At 37.7% G+C, this 19696-nt stretch overlaps 1 protein-coding gene across 2 annotated transcripts in view; it reads left to right on the top strand.

The window, feature by feature from the left end:
- The window catches only part of LOC114653869 (peroxidasin homolog), a 279611-nt gene that overhangs the window by 233446 nt on the left and 26469 nt on the right, over window positions 1–19696 (top strand). Inside the window, exons 18-19 of one of the 2 annotated variants that reach the window (XM_051929375.1) lie at window positions 6195–6329; window positions 18632–18840. In XM_051929375.1, coding sequence (XP_051785335.1) covers window positions 6195–6329; window positions 18632–18840 — 344 coding nt within the window. The remainder of the gene's footprint in view (window positions 1–6194; window positions 6330–18631; window positions 18841–19696) is intronic. The other variant, XM_051929376.1, reaches the window with a different exon arrangement.

Below are 19696 nucleotides of genomic sequence, written 5' to 3'. Positions count from 1 at the left end.
TGCGGATGATGTGACCCAGGGGTAGCATATAGATATTAAAGAGGGTCGGCCCAAGGACTGATCCTTGTGGGACTCCACAGGTAACAGTGAGGGTATGAGATGTAGCATCCACCAAGGCCACATACTCATTATTTGTGGCTAAAGAATGAAAAAAATTCTGTAACAGTGTATCATTGAGCTTCAGTCCAGCATGACAAGTGTGTCTTTCCTTATACCAGATGAAAAAATTCCTATTATTGGTTTTCTACTTGCTTACTCCACTAAAAGCTGTTTTATACGAACTATAGAAAAAAGTGACTTTAATATTCATTTGTCTTATCCAATTACAAAAATGCAAGTGTCTATCAATGATTTAGCACATTATGCTGTGTTTTACATTAGAGAAATAAGCATGTACAAACTGTATATATCAGGAGATTCAAAGTTTATTCAGTTTAGTTTATTTTTGCATAGCACTGTAGTATGCAAGAATAACTAGAATCTAAGGGTGTACTCACACTAAGCATGTGTGTTCCATACTGCGCCCGAACACGATTGTCCCCCATCCCTACCCTCCCGCTGGCCTGCGCTCACACAGCAATTAACGTTCTGGGCCAGGGCATACTTTCGTCATGACCAGGTGACTTTGTGTAAAGCCAAAACAAGATCCGAACACAGACAGCCTGCATATCAAAATGATTTTACTTAGTTTGTGTATTTTTTGGAGTTGTGTAGGGCAGGATAACGCTCTACCCTCTTACAGATATATTGAGTGTGCAGTGCAGTGTTTTGCTGTTAGTTGTGCTGCACATATTAGAAGATTTTTACAGAGACAAATGAAGTTAAGGGAGGAATTTGCTGCTTTTCTTGCCAACTACAATTCACATCCATTTGTAAGGTGAGAAGAAAAAAGTGTTTTTAACTCAAAGTATCGAAAGAAATTAGAATGGCATTATCTGACTTGTTGCTTAATTGATGTCATGTCTGTTTTCCGTGCTTGGCCATGTTTAATAGCATTCATTCTGTTCCCAACTCCTACTGCACCGTGCCCAGGCACACATCTTCCCGTTTACAAACAAGACTTTAGGGGGTTACATGGGGATGAACATCCTCGGGCACGGAACAAATTGCTGATGTGAGTACACCATAAATATTGGAAAGAAGGACATGCTCTAGTTCATTCAATTCACTAGTGTAGTTTTGATTAAAAGAGCAAAACAATACACTTCTGCAAAGTGTAATTTTAACTAAAAAAGTCGCTGCAGTGGCACTGGATACATACAGTTTTCAAGATAACTTTTTTTCATCATATAAAAGAGCTATATCACTATGTTTCTATTTTTTTAAGGACATTAAAATATCTTATTGTATTGCTTCACTTTTTGTAAAAGGAATGTTTGAAACTCTAAAATTCACTTTTCAATTTCCTAATGGATTCAGTGCTTACAGGTATTGAATAAAAGGATAAAATTCAGACTATTATGGGCATAAAAAAACACAAAAAACTGAATTTTGTTTGTCAAAAGTTGTAGTCTACTGAAACTGCTTTTTGTCATAGATAATATGTAGACTTGACTTCTCGTCTATTTTGTGGAGGGAAAAAGTTCAACCAAAAGATAAAAATTGGTATGGAATGGTCTATACACTACTTTTCTGTATATTACACTTTATGCAAGAAATTACTCAATGGAAGATTTTACAATGCAACTGATTGTATTATTACAATAATATAGAATCATGTACATTAACTTATATTATGCATAGTAAGTGTAGAGTAAAATGAACAGGCAATGGAATAAAGTGAACAACTTAGATAATGTTTCATTTGAAACTAAACACATTGGGTCAAATGTAGTAAATAAGTCGCATAGGTTGGCGGTTTGGTCCAGGGGTGTCGTAATGCCTCTTAACTACATGTGTTTAAAGCCACAACCTTACCAGTGTTCAAAATGAAGAAATCAGCTTAGGAGTGGAAATTATGCTTTGCTTGCCTGTATGTTCCTATGCTCAGTGTGCATTTCAGGTGCTGTGTCACATAACACCCTGAAAGATAGATAGATAGAGAGAGAGAATGAACAAGCTTTATTTGTCCCCAGGGGGAAATTTAGCTTTTTACAGAAGCTCAATCAATAATAAATAAAGAATATTATTATTTTATGACAAACAACAAACTCATCTCAAATATATCCTAAAATGTCTAAAAATGAAGAAAAATAAAAAGAAAGGACAAAAACGTCTGACTTGGCAGTTATAATCGCAAAGAGGTATTATACAGGTCTATTGAAGTTGGTATGAAGGAGCCCCTGTAACATTTCTTGATGCACTTCTGCTCAAAATCCTCAGTGTTGGTGTGTCAGAGCAAAGATGTGTAGCATTGTTCATAATGACACTCAGTTTTGTTTTCCTTCTCTCCTTCACTGCTACTCCCCAGTGAGTCGAGAGTTTGTCCTATAACTGTGTCTGCCTTTTTAATCAATAAATAAATACTTTGTTGATTCGGTAGGCTTATCCTGAGGTGATGTTACTGCTCCAGCACACCACAGTGTAGAAAATCACTCTGGCCATCACAGAGTTGTAGAATATGTGAAAGATGTCATTACCCACAATAAAGGAGTACAGTCTCCTATTAAACAAGAGTCTGCTTTGTCCTTTCTTTTGTATTGCCTCTGTGTTATAAGACCAGTCCAGCCTGTCATTGGTGTGGACTCCCAAGTACATGTAGTAATACGTCACCTCTGCATCCATTCCCTGAATACTGACTAGGTGTAGAGGCTCTCTGGTGCTTCTTTAACCAGTTCTTTAGTTTTACTGATGCTAAGTTACAGAAAATACTTTCTGCACCAACATAAATTCTTCTCTACCTCACTCGTATACTCTGTCCCCTTTCCCTGCCCCCTTAATAAAACCCCCTATAAGTGCAGAATTATCAGAAAAAGTGATATGACCTGCTGTTTTATTTATAGCCAAAGGTCTAAAGGGTGAAGAGAAATGGTGACAGTTCTGTTCCCTGTGCTGCTCCAGTGTTCCTCACACAATCCTTTAGCCTCACACACTGTGGTCTGCATGACAGATAGTCCATTATCCAGGACGCCATAGGCTCATCCACCTGTGTATCTCTGAGTTTACACCGTAATGGGCATAGGTGGATCGCTTTGAAGGCAATGGAGAAATTAAAAAGGACGATCCTTACAGGGCTGCTAGCTTTGTCCAGTTGAGAGTAAACCCTCTGGATCAGACGGATAACTGCATCTTCTACTCCAGTCTTTGTTAAATTACTACATCATAGTGTTTCCAAAAATATTTTAAGACTGTGTTTAAACTGATGTTGCACAGTACTCAAATGTTCAAGCCCTGAGCACACACAAGTAACACATATTTAATATACCTCAGTTTGCACTTGGAAGTCTTTTTAAGTATAAACTGGTCATAGTCTGCGTTATCAGAAATAATCAAAGCATACAGTTCACAGAACTGTGTGAATAAAAGAATGAAGTCAGTATTAGTGGGAACAGTTTCATTATGAGGTTTTGATTCATATATTTAGAAATTTCATGAATAGAGTTCAGGCACTGCAGTCATCCATCCATCCATTATCCAACCCACTATATACTCACTACAGGGTCACGGGGGTCTGCTGGAGCCAATCCCAGGCAACACAGGGCGCAAAGCAGGAAACCAACCCTGGGCAGGGTGCCAGCCCACCGCAGGGCACACACACCCACACACCAAGCACAATTTGGGAGAACATGCAAACTCCACCCAGGGAGGACCCGGGAAGCGAACTCAGGTCTCCTTACTGCGAGGCAGTAGCGCTACCACTGTGCCACCGTGCAGCCCCACTGCAATCATACATTATACAATTTTCTCATTTGTACAGTACTATTCTATTTATGTTTTGGGTAATATTTTAGATGTGTCTCTAAGTCAGTCTTTAGATCACCTCTTTGTTTTCTTACCAGTAAATGAGAATTTGCTAAGCACACTGAAGAAGAAGATTACCTAAGAATGAAGGCTTATCTTGGAGGCTGATCGAAATCTAAAGCAAAGTGTGTCATTTTGTATGATAACTGGATTAAGCACACGTGTAGCAAAATGTGTTTTTTCAAATGTAATCATCTTACCACATCCCAATCATATTGCTTAATGAACAAATGTAAATAAATGCGTCAAGGCAGGAATGTAACAAATGCAACTATATTAGACAGACCAGTGGAATAGCCTAATCTTTTAAGTTTAACTCAGAAGAGGGTCCGCATTGGATAGGACTGGTAAGCTTTTTTTGGGCTAATTGGATGGCCTGTTCTCATGTAGATTATTCTAATGTTCTTAGAAATAAAAAACTACAAAGGAGAGAACAGCTGACATACTCCATCAATATTACTGAATACTTTCATAATAGATAACCACAAAGTTAAATTCATGTGAATGCTTGGCTATGCAGTGTGATTTCCGTTCAGTAATGCATAAACATGGTGACTTGGGGAGAACATGCAAACACCTAACAGAATGCACTTGGGATATAAACTCCAGATTCCTTGTAACGTGGCAGCAGTGCTATCACTACCCCATTGTCTGAATCAAAGAGTGTGTTAAGTACGTCAGGATATTTTCACATTGTTTTGTCCTTTTTAAGTGTTTAAATGTTAAAAAGGACAAAAGTTTTGTTTGTCTTTTGCTTTGTTAATATTTTTGCACTCCTAGTGTTTGCATGGTAGTATAGTACAATATGTTTCTTGGACCGATATTATATTAAAACAATTGTTGAACAAAAGCTTTGCTCTTTGAAAGTAGCATAAAACAATGTTCATATGTTGAAAAGTGTATGGCCAAGCAACAATAAAATAAACATTCTGTAACATTTCAATAATTATTTAATGCTCTGATGCTGATCTTTCTAATCATAAAATAGGTCATTACGACTACGATTGACAAGAGAATTCATATTTAATTGCAGAATTACGGTTTTTGAGGGTTCCTCTAGAATGGCTTTTTCACTTGCATGATTTGGTGGAAAAACTAAGCAGCACATCGTCATCTCATAACAGGCTTAAGTTTTCGAATTTTGGTATTTTTCCATCCAGCTGTTTTAGCTCTAGACCATCCTTAAGAAACTGTGACACATATCCAGACAGACACACACCCATCATCAAGATATCGATGTTTTCGGTATTGCGGACCCAAAAACTTCGAGATCCATTGAAAACTGGAGATCAAAATTTTTGATGAATCTTAAGCTTTCACTCCTCCCCACAGACGATAGGTTATGGTGGGGGAGGGTGCAAAGCAAAAAACTATAGTTTGTAATTAAAAAGAAAAATGTACAGTAATGCTTAAGGGAAATAAAACTAAGTGTTAAATAAAGGAAAATGTAGCATTACAATAAAAATAAAACCTGGTGTCACAAAAGGATGGAAGTGTATAGTGTCTGCAAAAATCAAGAACAAATCTGGTATAGGAAAAGGCCAAAACAAAAGCTTATAGTTTGATTGTACTATTCAGATTTTTATGAGTTTATACTCCATATTTAGATGCTCAGTTCAGAAATGTTTTGGAAAGGAAATTCAAAACTTAAGTTGGCCTTACACTTAAGAGACAATTTCTGATGCTCAAGAGGTGAATATTCAATAATAGTGACCAAACAATTATTTTGCTTCGTTGAGTCCTGGTTGATAAGTCATGACTTTTGTGCTTTTCTTATATTTCCCTTTGTATTCAGTAGAATTCTCTGTAAATACTGCATATTTACAGTAGATGTGACTACATCACAAATATTTTAACATCAATCTTCAAAAAAGTGAATACATTCTTGTATGAAATTTGTATAACTGGATACTATAGGCTTAAATCTAGTTTTTAAATACCCTCAGGTAATAGTTTTTTATAATTAAAATTACCTTCTACCTGAAACTACCTGAAAATATGTTTCTTGTCAATTAGGAACTTTAAATTGTTTGTCTGTTTTTATCTGTTAGTTCATAAAATTAATTTTAGTCTTTTTTCAAAGAAGTGAACAAAACAACCATTTGTATACTTCTCACATAATAAAGTGAAATGAATGAAGCAAGTTCTCTTTCCTTATACTCATTTAAATGTAAGTAAACAATTGTCGGATTTTTCTTAAGATGCATCAAACTGCAAGTTACTAATGTTATAAATGTATATTTTGTGTACTGTCTTCATTTACCTCCAAACCATTTGCTTTTGAACCCATTTAGACTATATGGCACGCCACTGAATATTGACCTTTGGCCTGCAATAATGGTTGAAGATATCATTCCTGGAACAAGAGTGGGTCCAACTCTTATGTGCCTGTTTATTACACAGTTTCAGCGCCTACGAGATGGAGACAGGTAAGCAAAATTGAATAGAAAATCCCAAATCTGAAATGGGGTTGAGTGTGAATATGTAGCATTACTGTATATAGTACGCAGCACATATTTTGTTGTACATTCAAGTTTGAGTCTGTCACGTACAGGATACAGTGAAATTTTTACTGGCACAGCAGACCAACATGATCCAAAAGTATCAAGAGCGATGCGATGGCTGCCGCTTGTTGAGTATGAATAAGTTTGGTTTTTGATAGTTTATATCATAGAGTAAGTGCAAAAACACTTTTGCATAGAAACATGTGTATAATTGCCTCATAATCTGAAACTGTTTGACTCTTGTGTACCAGTTATAATTAACTGATATAGTAACTGAACACATTTTAAAAGATATCAACCAAAAAACCTACAGTCATTACTAGTTTGATAAAGATAACACTTGTTCTAATAAAATGCATATCATCTTAAAAAAGTATTAATAAACTGAAGCCAGAAAGGACAATGCATTGTGTTATGTTTATTTAAACTAATTTAATCTAAAATTTATTTTATTTAATTTCCTGCATGCTTTTCTAAGTGAGGTCATGCTAATAATAACATTGAGATGATTGGACCATCAATGCTCTTTACCTCATCATAGGAAATTCACCAGTCATTCCCTGGTTAATTGAGTGAAATAATGACAACACAAATAATAAAAATGAGATTTCAGTTGCAATTTATTCTTATGTTTCAGAAGTCAGGTTCACAGCTCCTATACAGATTTAAAAATTCACAATATCCATCCTTTTTGTCCATTGTCTGAAAGATGCTTATTCTATTATAGGGATGTGGTGAGCCAGTGCCTATGTTGGAAGTATCTTTGAGATATGGTGGAAAATGTGACATTGAAAAAAATATATAACATAGGTGAAGAAGGTATATTCTCATAATATAACAAATTACAAAAATAAAGTCTGTGGTGGGCTGACACCCTGCCCGGGGTTTGTTCCTGCCTTGCTCCCTGTGCTGGCTGGGATTGGCTCCAGCAGACCCCCGTGACCCTATGTTTGGATATAGCGGGTTGGAAAATGACCTGACTGACTGACTCACAAAAATAAAGTAAAAGAGAAATAAATGCTATACACTTGCTTAAATTACTTATACAAAAGAGTAAAGATTATGACTGCCAATCTTCCTCAAAGATGTTCTGAAATATGGTCTGAAGGAATTATCTCTGCCATAAGTGAGTTTGAGAATCCACTTGAAGCATTTACAGGTGTTGAAAAGGGAAGTATGGGGTTCCTTACTTGCTTTTTGTTATTTGTATTAACCTAACCATTCTTCAAGTAAAGTGAAGGTAAACACACCATATTATTTGTATATAGAAATATTCAATAAACATTCTGTGAGAGGGCAGCACGGTGGCGCAGTGGGTAGCGCTGCTGCCTCGCAGTTGGGAGACCTGGGGACCCGGGTTCGCTTCCCGGGTCCTTCCTGCGTGGAGTTTGCATGTTCTCCCCGTGTCTGCGTGGGTTTCCTCCGGGCGCTCCGGTTTCCTCCCACAGTCCAAAGACATGCAGGTTAGGTGGATTGGTGATTCTAAATTGGCCCTAGTGTGTGCTTGGTGTGTGGGTGTGTTTGTGTGTGTCCTGCGGTGGGTTGGCACCCTGCCCAGGATTGGTTCCCTGCCTTGTGCCCTGTGTTAGCTGGGATTGGCTCCAGCAGACCCCCGTGACCCTGTGTTCGGATTCAGCGGGTTGGATAATGGATGGATGGATGGATTCTGTGAGAAAATGTAAGGTGCAGAAGATGTTGCCAGAGTTAAAAGGATCAAGAGAATGAATGTCAGGAGGAAATTAACTAAGAGTGATTTGAATTGTCTCAGAGGAACCCATAATAGTTGGAAATTTGGGAGAGCAGGTTAAAATAAAAGAAGCCTTATTAGCAAATAATATGGGTATGCAAGGCTAGAAGTAGAAAACTATTTGGCAGGCTAAAGGTAAATTATCCTCAAACTACCAGAAAGCAGCAATGGTTTACAACATGGGACAGGTGTCTGATTTGGGGGGACAGGTGGTGTCTGAGAAACCAAGTGTTCTTGACATTTTTTCTTATTATGTATTTGGGCACAGAAATGTTGCAGACCACTAGAAGAATAACTATGGGGACCTCAAGTCTTTATGTGGTCTTCCTGGCCCTATAAAGGGTTTTGGAGATGTCCCCAGATGGAGCTTAAATATGGTATAAAACTACCACCAGCACTATTGGCCAACTGAGCTTACATTTGGAATGGGACCTTTGACAAGGAGTCAACCTGACAAGGTGGTACAGTAGTATGGCCAAGAGAAAGGCAGCTCAGGTGGGGAATGGGAGAGCGTTTTGTTGAGCTTGTGTTGTACTTTATGTTAGATAGAAGGACATGTCACTAGACCTTTTCAGACAGAGGTTCGCCACCTGTTCAGTCAAACCCAGTGAAGCAGCAGGTTTTTGTATTGGTTTGTTAACCCCCTTTCTGTGTTCCCCCCTTGATTATCCTTGCTGCCAATTTTAGATAATTAAGGTACCAAAAGATAAAGAAAAATTGACCATGAAGAAGAAGAAGACATAACAAAACACTAATCTCAGTTCCAAGCGCGCCTACACTTTTAGATTTCTGTGCATTCCCCACAGTATAGTCTTTAAAAAAGCTATTTACAACTTTACAATTTATTTACAACTTATATATATATATATATATATATATATATATATATATATATATATATATATATATATATCAATGGTGAAGTTTATAATTGACTCTAAAACTGGGAGCCAATGTAACGATTTAAGAACTGGAGACAGAAAGTTGTACTGTACATTGCAATTCCAGTCATAATGCTTGTTGTGATCTTTTGAATTAACTGGAGTATGGAAGGCTTGTAATAAAGCATTATAATTAACTAAACGTAACCAAATATATACATTGATGATAATGTAAAATACCTTCAATAAACAATTAAACATTCTTTTCACTTCAATAATTTATACTGTGTACATAATTCTGTTGCATTTTAAGCATGGCAATCTGAACATAGATAAAGTAAAGAAGATTTGTTGTCAAATGAAAGGAAGCTTGCCATAACCTAAAACAGGGGTAGGCAACGTCGGTCCTGGAGTGCCACAGTATGTGCAGGTTTTTGTTCCAACCCAATTCCTTAACGAGAACTCAATTATTGCTGATGAAGCACATATTGCTTAAGTGACATTTTAATGCTTCATTTTAGTGGTCTCGCTTGTTAAGGTTCTCCAACCTTAATTGCTTATTTCAATCTTAAACTGCTGCATTCAGTGTTTTAATTGCTCCTTATTAGCAATAAGATGTAAAACAGGGGTAGGCAATGTCGGTCCTGGTGAGCCGCAGTGGCTACAGGTTTTCATTCAACCCAATTGCTTAATTAGAAACCAATCATTGCCAATCTCAGACCTTATTTAATTTTATGGCTTGTTAGTCTGTGCAATGTAAGGCTTTTATATCGTAGATTTTTTTCCTTTCCAAGGATATCATCCAAATGATTTGAAGCCTAAAACAGATCATTTTCAGTCTGTCACATTTTTCTATTATGTGTTTTATTAAATCAAACCGTGCATGATGAACACACACAGATGTAATTGGAAAAAAGCTAGCTGGAGAACTGCTGGCTGCTTTGTCTTTTACATCTTATTGCTAATAAGGAGCAATTAAAACACTAAATGCAGCAGTTTAAGATTGAAATAAGCAATTAAGGTTGGAGAACCTTAACAAGCGAGACCACTAAAATGAAGCATTAAAATGTCACTTAAGCAATATGTGCTTCATCAGCAATAATTGAGTTCTCGTTAAGGAACTGGGTTGGAACAAAAACCTGCACATACTGTGGCACTCCAGGACCGACGTTGCCTACCCCTGCCCTAAAACATCCACATCTCAAAATGTCAATTCAGCTTACCACAATCTGTAAAATGTGTAAACTGCATCCGCAATTGTTTAAACGGAAAATCTTCTGCTTTTAAAACCAACAAAAAGTTGTTTTTTTGTGAGATGTTGTCTATTAATCTATCTTGAAAAATCTGTTTTTGAATGTGACTTCCTATAATTTACTATGGCCACCTATCTGCTTTGTACCCATGGAACTTGAGTATGCCCCAAGCAAATATGAAACACTGCCAGTTTTCATTAAAAGAAAATGAATGTAAAAGAAGTAATGCATTCAGAAGTAACATAAAACGTTTTCAAGGAATTGGGCATCTTTCTTTTTAAATTATCATCCCTCTTGAAGAATCTTGACAAACTTAAAGTACGTGTGAAAATGATTTATGAAAATACTTGCTGAAGTAGTCTAATGTTTCAAAATGAATGAACATAACCAGTAAGATTATTGTCAGACATGATCACTTCAATTAATGACTGTTTTGGTAATAGTGCAGAATGCACAAACAAAACATGTAGGCACATTTAGAAGTTTAAAGGTAAAGAAAAACCATGTTATAGTGTAGGAAAACAGAAGAAACTATATATCTGAAAACAAACAAAAAAGCTCTAATTTTGATTGCTGACCAAACTGAATGAATATCACAGTGCATGGAACAATGGTATGGCAATCGTTGATACTGGGATACATTGCAACAAACATGGATTTCTATTGATAATCACAGTCCTGGAGGGCCGCAGTGGCTGCAGATTTTTGTTGTAACCCGGTTGCTTAATTAGAAAGCAATTCTTGCCAATAATTTAATTTCAAGGCTTGTGAGTGCTTTAACTCTGCTATGTCAGGTAATTCTCATATCCTAAATTTTCTTCCTCTTTCTAAGGATATCATCCAAATGATTTGAAGACTAAAATGGATGAATAATTCTCAGTTCTTCACTTTTTTCTCTTCACTTTCCTTCCAAGTTTTCAATTAAACCCAATATTGCATGATAAATACACACGGGTGTAAAGGAAACAAGCAAAATGGAGAAATGCTGGTCTCTTTTGTTATTTGCATGTTTTTGCTAATTAGGAGCAATTAAAAACCAATAATACAGCTGTATAAGACTAAAATAAGCAATAAGGGTTCAAAATCTTAACGAGCGAAACAACTAAAGTGTTGTTACTTGAGCAATAAGTTCTTCTTATTAAGCAATTGGGTTGGAGCAAAAACCTGCAGCCACTGCATCCCTCCAGGAGTGTGTGCAGCTGGCCGAACCCAACACAGGCAGGCAGGCAGGCAGAGACATGAGTTTGCCACACAGCACACGTTTATTCACATGGGGAAGCACTTTTTCTCTGCTCCCCACAGCATAGTACATAAAGCACCAAATACAGTCCAGCACAAAGCCTTTCCTCCTCCTCCTTCTTCTTCTCCACCTCCACTCCTCTCCTGGTAAGCTTCATCCACCTCCTCTCGACTCAGGCTCCCTGAGTAATGGTGGCTGGCTCCTATTATAGGACACCCGGAAAGACTCCAGGTGTCTGACGAGGTTCTTCCAGTAACTGTTTTGGGTGTGGCAGAAGTGCTACTAAATAGAGCTTGGGAAAAGTCCAGGTGCCCCCTTGGCGGTAGCCTTGGGCCCCAACAGGGTTGAGCCTCCAAGCTCCAAACCCGTAGCTCCGCTGTAACCTGCCCTCCCCCCAGGGAGGCTGCCCTGTAGCGTTCCAGGGGAGATAGTATCCGAAATAAGTCATCTCCCCTGGTCCTTCTATGATGAAGGCGTCCCGGCCGGGTAAGGGCCCCAGCAGTCCGCCACAACAGTTATGCAATTGATTATTATGTGTTTTATATTTGTAATTAATTCAGATTGCTTTGCAGAGACCTGTTCTTTTTTTGACTTTAAAGAGTCTTTTTCAGTTGATTAGTTTTAAATACTAATACTAAATCCAATGTGTTTCAATACTGTATAATAATATAATGTGAAAATTTTCAAGTGTTAAATCCCTTTTCATAGACACTATACTGTAGATTGGATAGATTGATATGTAATTGTGGAAACGTTCTGGAACTGCATGAATGGATCTCAATGTGTATTTTGGACAAGACTGAAACCTTACTATCCTTTCCTCCCTGGCACCTTCTTCTATACCCTGCATTCTGTCATGCTATATATATATATATATATATATATAATAAAATGTTACATTTCATAACAAACTGGACATTTTTATAAACTACATATATCCAAAATATTACAAATTATGTAATTCACCCCATCATTTTTTTTCCAGATAAAATTAGTGCTTTTCATAGTATATATCATCAAAAATAATGAGCAAAAGACAGTTATTTCTCATCAGATGTTAGATGCTGCCATTTCTGAAGTTTTCTTCTTTTGATCTCATGTATTGTTTGTCAGTTATTGACGTTAATAATGAATTCAAATAGAAATGTACAAAAATAATAAATTAGGTTTTTAAATCTACTTATGTTTTAGTTTAATGTACAGGAATATGAACATGTCAGCTTACTCACAGTACAGGACATATAGCCTTTCCTTGAAAGTAAAATGGTGGGATTTTTTCATTGAAAGGACCATAATTATATGCTATGTGGAAAACCATCCATCCATCCATCCATTTCCAACCCGCTGAATCCGAACACTGGGTCACGGGGGTCTGCTGGAGCCAATCCCAGCCAACACAGGGCACAAGGCAGGAACCAATCCCGGGCAGGGTGCCAACCCACTGCAGGACACACACAAACACACCCACACACCAAGCACACACTAGGGCCAATTTAGAATCGCCAATCCACCTAACCTGCATGTCTTTGGACTGTGGGAGGAAACCGGAGTGCCCGGAGGAAACCCACGCAGACACGGGGAGAACATGCAAACTTCATGCAGGGAGAACCTGGGAAGTGAACCCGGGTATCCTAACTGCAAGGCTGTGGGAAACCATAGTTTCTGAAATAAATTAAATAAAACCCTAAAACTAAAAAAAATAATTTAATATGGAAATAAAGCAAAATAGTTGGCACCCTGCCCAGGATTGGTTCCCTGCCTTGTGCCCTGTGTTGGCTGGGATTGGCTCCAGCAGACCCCCGTGACCCTGTATTCCGATTCAGCGGGTTGGATAATGGATGGATGAATAAAGCAAAATAAAAGTACATTGACAAGCAGTTATTTTTCAAGAAAAGTTTTTAAAAATCAATTTAACATTATTAAAAGGGACACCCATACAGATTATAAAGCATAGCTAGCTCAACAGTAGTAGATAAGAATTAGAAAGATGAATGGTTGGATTCATGGAGAGTTAATCCACCTGACAGAGGAAATGGAGTTCTGCAAGTGTGCTATCAGTGTTAGGAGATTCTCAGATCTGATTAACTACAGCCGTGATCCAACTCTTGTCAGAGGTCAGGGTAGCTGAGTTTTATGGATTTTAATATTAGAACCCAGCCTCATACAGAAAAAAGGAATCATTTTACAAGTTTGGCAGGACAGTGTAGTGTAATAATATAAAGAAGTACGAAGTTGTGCTTACTAGTGATTTGGGATTTTCCCTGTGTGGCTGCTGTTTGTTCTTTGTCTAAGTTACTGTTCTGTTCATATTTTATGATTCTCAGAAAGTCTTTTATTCATGTTCCTGTCCCATGTGTATGATCATTCATCTGAAACAGGCCTTGGAGATGATTCAAACTGCATCACCCAGAAGCCCAGCTAAGGGTTAGTGATCCACACTCATTGCATTAAAACTACGACAGGGGAGGCACACGCTGAGAGCTCAATATGCACTTAAAACTCAATAATATGGGTTCTCCTTTTTAATGTATAGCATTTTTGCTTTCATTTATACACTATATTTATAATATAGACCTAGTACAAATTATGTTATTTGGAAATTGTTGCTAGAGAGAGAGAGAGAGGTTTTGCTTGGATTAAAGAGGCTGAAATCAAATGATCTATTAGGGTCAGATAACATATCTCTTGGAGTGCTTAAGGTTAGCGAGTACATATATACTGTAAGCCCTGAATATGTTGCATTTCAAACATCACAGCATACTGGCGACATTCCTACCAATCTGAAGCTGGATAATGTTGTCCGACTAAACAAAAAACGTAATCAAGATGATCCAAGAAACTACAGTTAACATACAGTACATCACAGGTAAATTAATAGAAGCAGTTATTAAAATGGCTGAGTATCACATGGCAAAAGCAGGTATTTTACTGAACAACCAACATGGATTTATATGAGGTATATCATATTTCTCTAATATGCTGGAATTCTATTTGGAAGCACAAAAACACAAAGAGGAGTATATGATATTATTCATATTGATTTCAGAAGGTTTTTATTAAATACCATATTAGAGGCTTGTGATCAAACTAAAAGAAGTGGGAGTTCAAAGCACAGTGTGCAAATAGGTTCAAAATTGGCTCAAGCACATGGAGCAAAGGGTTATGGTGTAAGGAGAATTTTCTGAATAAAAGTGGTCTCCGTCAGGGATCAGTGCTGGGGGTGTTGTTTTTTTAGTATAAATAAGTGATCTTGAAAAAAATATAATTACCAAGCTGTTTAGGAATGCAGATGACATCAAACTAGGTGGAATAGCAGATAATCTAGAATCAGCCAAAATGGATCAAGAAAAATGTCATACTTGGGCAGATTTGTGACAGATGAAATGTAATGTAAGTAAATGCAAATGATTATACATTTATCCATGCAGGGTCATGGGAATGCTAGAGCGTATCCCAACAAGCACAGGGTGCAAAGCAAGAATAGTCCCTGGATAGAGCAATAGTCCATTGCAGGGTGAACACACAGACACACACACACTAGGGCCAATATAGCATCACCAGTCCAGCCTACCTTCATGTCTTTGGAGAGTAGGAGGAAACCACAGCACCAAGAGTAAACCTGCATGGACACAAGGAGGACCTGGGACGTGAACCACTGGTTCCATGTTGCAAAGCTGCAGCAGTACCACTTCGCCACACTGCCTTCCCTATTATTATAGCATAGAATGCACAATGAGAGGTTGGAAACTTGAATGTACATTTTATGAGAAAGATCTAGGAGTTGTGATGAACTCTTCCACATTCTACATCCAGACAGCTTACAGGCTAATAGGATTATTAATAGTTAATATTAATAGTTATTAATAGTTTATGCAGTCTTAATGTGTCGAGCATCTCAAGGGAGGTTATTTTAAGCTATATAACACACTTCTGAGGATGCATCTAGAGTATTGTGTGCTGTTTGGTATAAACGTTACAAAAAAGGTATAGTAGCACTGGACGACTGTAACATATGAGCTATGAGGACAGACTATAGCAAATGTTGGTTAAAGTGAAATGTTTGAATTGTTCATGGTCAGGAAAGTATTTAGCATGGTAGATCCCAACTGTTGTTTTTATTCTTAACAAGAACATGGGGACATAAATGAAAAACTAGTTAATGGGAAGATATTGTGCAAATATTAGGAAGGTTTATTCATATAGAGAACCATAGACAAATGGAACACACTAATCCAATTCTGTGTCAGCAATCAACCTAACATTTGTGTGTTTGGCATTTGGGAGAATGGCTGGAGTACTGCTATGGAAAACTCGTACACGGTCTGACCTGACTGGGATTTGAACTTTGTTTCCTGCAGCTGTGTGGCAATAGCATTAACCACAACTTATTATGATTAAATAGAATTATGTTTTAATTCAACCCCTCCTATGGAGAATTCTGGAAGATGAACAGTGGATTCAGAAAGTATTCAGACTCTTTCACTTTCTACACATTTTACAGTTTTTTAGATTTAATTTTAAATGGATAAATTTTGACCATCAATCTACCCACAATAACCCATAATGACAAAGTGAAAACATGTTTTCAGAGAGGTTTGCATATTTATTAAAAATCAAAAGTTGAAATCTATCACTCATGTGAGCCTTCAGTCCCTTTGCTGTGGCACTCCAAAGTGTAGTCCAGTGCATGCTGTTTACTTTAGGAGTATTGTTGAGGTGTGTCTAGAACTTGATTGGGTTCCACCTGTGGGAAATTTAATTGATTGGACATCATTTTAAAAAGTACAAATCTGTGTACATAAGGTCCCACAATGCACACTGCATGTAATGACAAAAATTAAGGATCACTCTGTGGTCCTCTGCATTCAATTTGTGATGAGACATAGATAAGGGCAAGGGTATAAACCATGTCTAAAGCTCTGAGGGTTCCTAGGAGCACAGTGACCTTAATAATTGTGTAATGGACGAAGTTTGTAACCACTAGGTCTCTTCCTAGAGTTGGCTGTCTGGCCAAACTGCGTAACCAATCAAGAAGTCCAATCCTATTTCCATCCCTGCAGTAAAACATGGTGGTGGCAGCCTCGTGCTATGTCAGTGCTTCTCCGCAGCAGCAACAAGGAGACTAGATTTAGGAAAGGACGAATACAATCAAATACAGAAAGGTCCTTGGAAATCCTGCATGTGACCTCAGACTGGGACAACGGCTCACATTTCAGTACAACAATGAACTGAAGCATACAGCAAAGACTACACTGGAATGGCTTTGGGATACTTCTCTGCCTGTCCTTGAGTGGTCCAACCAAAGACCAGACTTAAACCCCATAGAACATCTGTGGACAGACTTGACCAATCTAATGGAGCTTCAGAGGATCTGCCAGAAAAAAATCAGAGAAACTGCCCAAATCTAGATGTGCAAAGCTTGTAGAGACTTACCAAGGAGACTTTAAGATGTTACTGCTGCCAATGGGGCTTCTGCGATCAAGTTCCGAATACCTACATAGATTTTAGTTTTTGGTTTTTCATAAATTTGTAAACTTTTATAAAAACATGTTTTCATTTGTCATTAGGGGTTATTGTGTGTAGATTGATGGGCAAAAATGTCAAAAGTGAAATCTGCCATAACAACAACAACATTTATTTATATAGCACATTTTCTTACAAATAATGTAGCTCAAAGTGTAAAATAATATGTGCAAAGGAGTCAGAATACTTTCTGAATACACTGTACACTTAAATATCCCATCATCAATCACTGTTGTCCATATAATAAACAACTATGGTATATTTTTGGAAAAAGCGTCCAAAGAGTTATGGGACATTAGTATTTGGCACATGCCTCTCTACTCACTCACAGAAGGTTGCCCATTTAGAGTTACCAGTGTGGCAGATGGCCGGGACCCATGCCCGGTCGAGACGCACCTTTGACACTGGATCCGGGGGAGCAGTCATGAGATGCACACTACATCCCCCGGAACACTTGTTGGCAGCACCCCTGGGTTGCATCGGGGCCAATATTTTGGAACACCGGAGCTCATTCCCGCCAGGGGGAGCTACACAGCCTAACGAGCCCGTCTGGGCAGGACTGCAGCCACATCCAGAGGTGCAGCTGGAAGTTGGTCAACGAACACCTGCAGCACATCCGGGTGGGCTATAAAAGGAGCCGACAGTCACCACTCCGGGCGTCAGAGTCTGGAGGAGGACAACAAAGCTGCCTGGGAGGAGTGATTTTTGGGTGTTTTTGGTGTTTTCTTTGGTGGTATTTTGGGACTGTGTTGGCCTGTGGGACACTGGGAAGACGTGCCCCATGGCTGAAGAAAAATTAAAAACCTTTTTGTTTATTTTTATACGTGTCTCTGCTGTCAGTCTGTGTCAGGTCGACGCCTATATAGCGCTTTTGCCACACCAGTGAACATTTATTTCTTTCATGTGGTCATAGGGAAGACAAGCAAACTCTGTACAGACAGCAATATCCAAAGATTTAATTCCATGGCGCTGGTGCCAACTACTCTGCCAACATTCCCTGTGTGTGCAGTGCAGATGTTATAAATAAGGTTTTTGTATTAGAAGTGATGAAAAATAATTTCCAAGAATTTAAATGTTATTTGAATATAAAACATTGTTTTCAAACCTTACCTCTTTATTTTTCATGTGTTGTAATAAATAAATAAAAAAAATAATTATCTTTCATTTTAGTATGATGAGTTTAAAATTATTTTTAGATCTGTATACAGTTCCTGGTCACTTGACTTTTTTTTGTTATAGAGATTTATCAAATTAATGTACTTGATATTTTAATCCATTTGTATTTATATACCAGTCTGAGATTTTAGAAAATTCAATGCTGATTTATATTTCAGTTTATTTCAGTAGATCTTCATTTATGTAATAATTTCATGGTAAAGCTATTTAAGGTAACATTTTTCACAAGCTTTAAATACAATCATCTCTTTTAATTTAATTAACATGAGGTTTTGACCCTTAGCCTCAGTCTAAACTGGGCTAGCAAAAAGACATCAAATCAGTTCTCCATGAATGGCTAGGTGCATGTGTATTAGATTTCTTCCCTCAGAAGGAGAAATAACATCAGTGCTTCCTCACTTCATTAGGTTCTGGTATGAAAACCCTGGAGTGTTTTCCCCTGCGCAGCTCACACAGCTTAAACAGGCTTCCCTGGCTCGCGTTCTTTGTGACAATGGAGATAATATCAAACAGGTCCAGCCAGATGTCTTTCTAAAAGCAGAATACCCTCAAGGGTATGTGAACTGTGAAGAGATCCCTAGGATTGATCTAAGAATGTGGCAGGACTGTTGTGATGGTAAGTCTACAACATGTCGCAAAACACATAGAAAGCACTTTGAAATTGTTTATCTGTAATGTCAAAAAGTATGTGACTGGCACTTCTGATTAATGATCTCTGCTCTGTTATGTTTTCTTGCTGCCTTTTTAAAGAGAAAATTGAGGATTATAACTCAGCTCACCATGTGGTCCACAGGCTGTTTCTAAACGCAGGTCAAGTTGAAGTAGCTGTGTGACAGTGATTTATAGCTGTATGCTACAAAAAGTGGTGTGCGCACCGTAGAGGGTGTATGGGAGTGTGTTTGGAATAGCTTACAGTTCAATTAGTTGGATTCACAAGAACATAAACTATAGCCTTCTTGAATTAGTCACAGCCCACGCTTCATTGTAATTTTATTAATCAAATGAAATATGCTCGGTTGTTGTCAAAAATTATGTAAAAACTAGAATGGAGGACATTAAAATGTAAAAGATGGTACAATTGTATATAAATAATTCCATTTTTCATAAAATGGTTCTGTTGATACATTATATGTTAGTGTACTTATTTCAGGAGTGACTTAGAAATACAAACCAGAGGCCATAACAAACCTCAAATCACAGAAGCTGGCACACACCAAGCACATTTTCTTACTTCTGTATGTGATTTATAGCATAGGCACATCAGGGCAAGCACAGGGGAGTAAATACAAGCACAGCAAATGGAGACAAAAACAAACACTCAGTCTAATGAATCAAGTTCTGTATATTGGTTTGACAATTTACTTACCGGAAAACTTCTTCTTACCTCCACTCCATTTCTGAGTCTCTGTTATGATATGTCAAGTTGATGTAATGCCATTGTGTGACAATTCCAATTTTTTTTTTGGTGCAGA

This window comes from Erpetoichthys calabaricus, chromosome 6 (genome assembly GCF_900747795.2).
Source record: "Erpetoichthys calabaricus chromosome 6, fErpCal1.3, whole genome shotgun sequence".
Lineage (NCBI taxonomy): Eukaryota > Metazoa > Chordata > Cladistia > Polypteriformes > Polypteridae > Erpetoichthys > Erpetoichthys calabaricus.
This window is presented reverse-complemented; position numbering and strand designations above follow the sequence as displayed.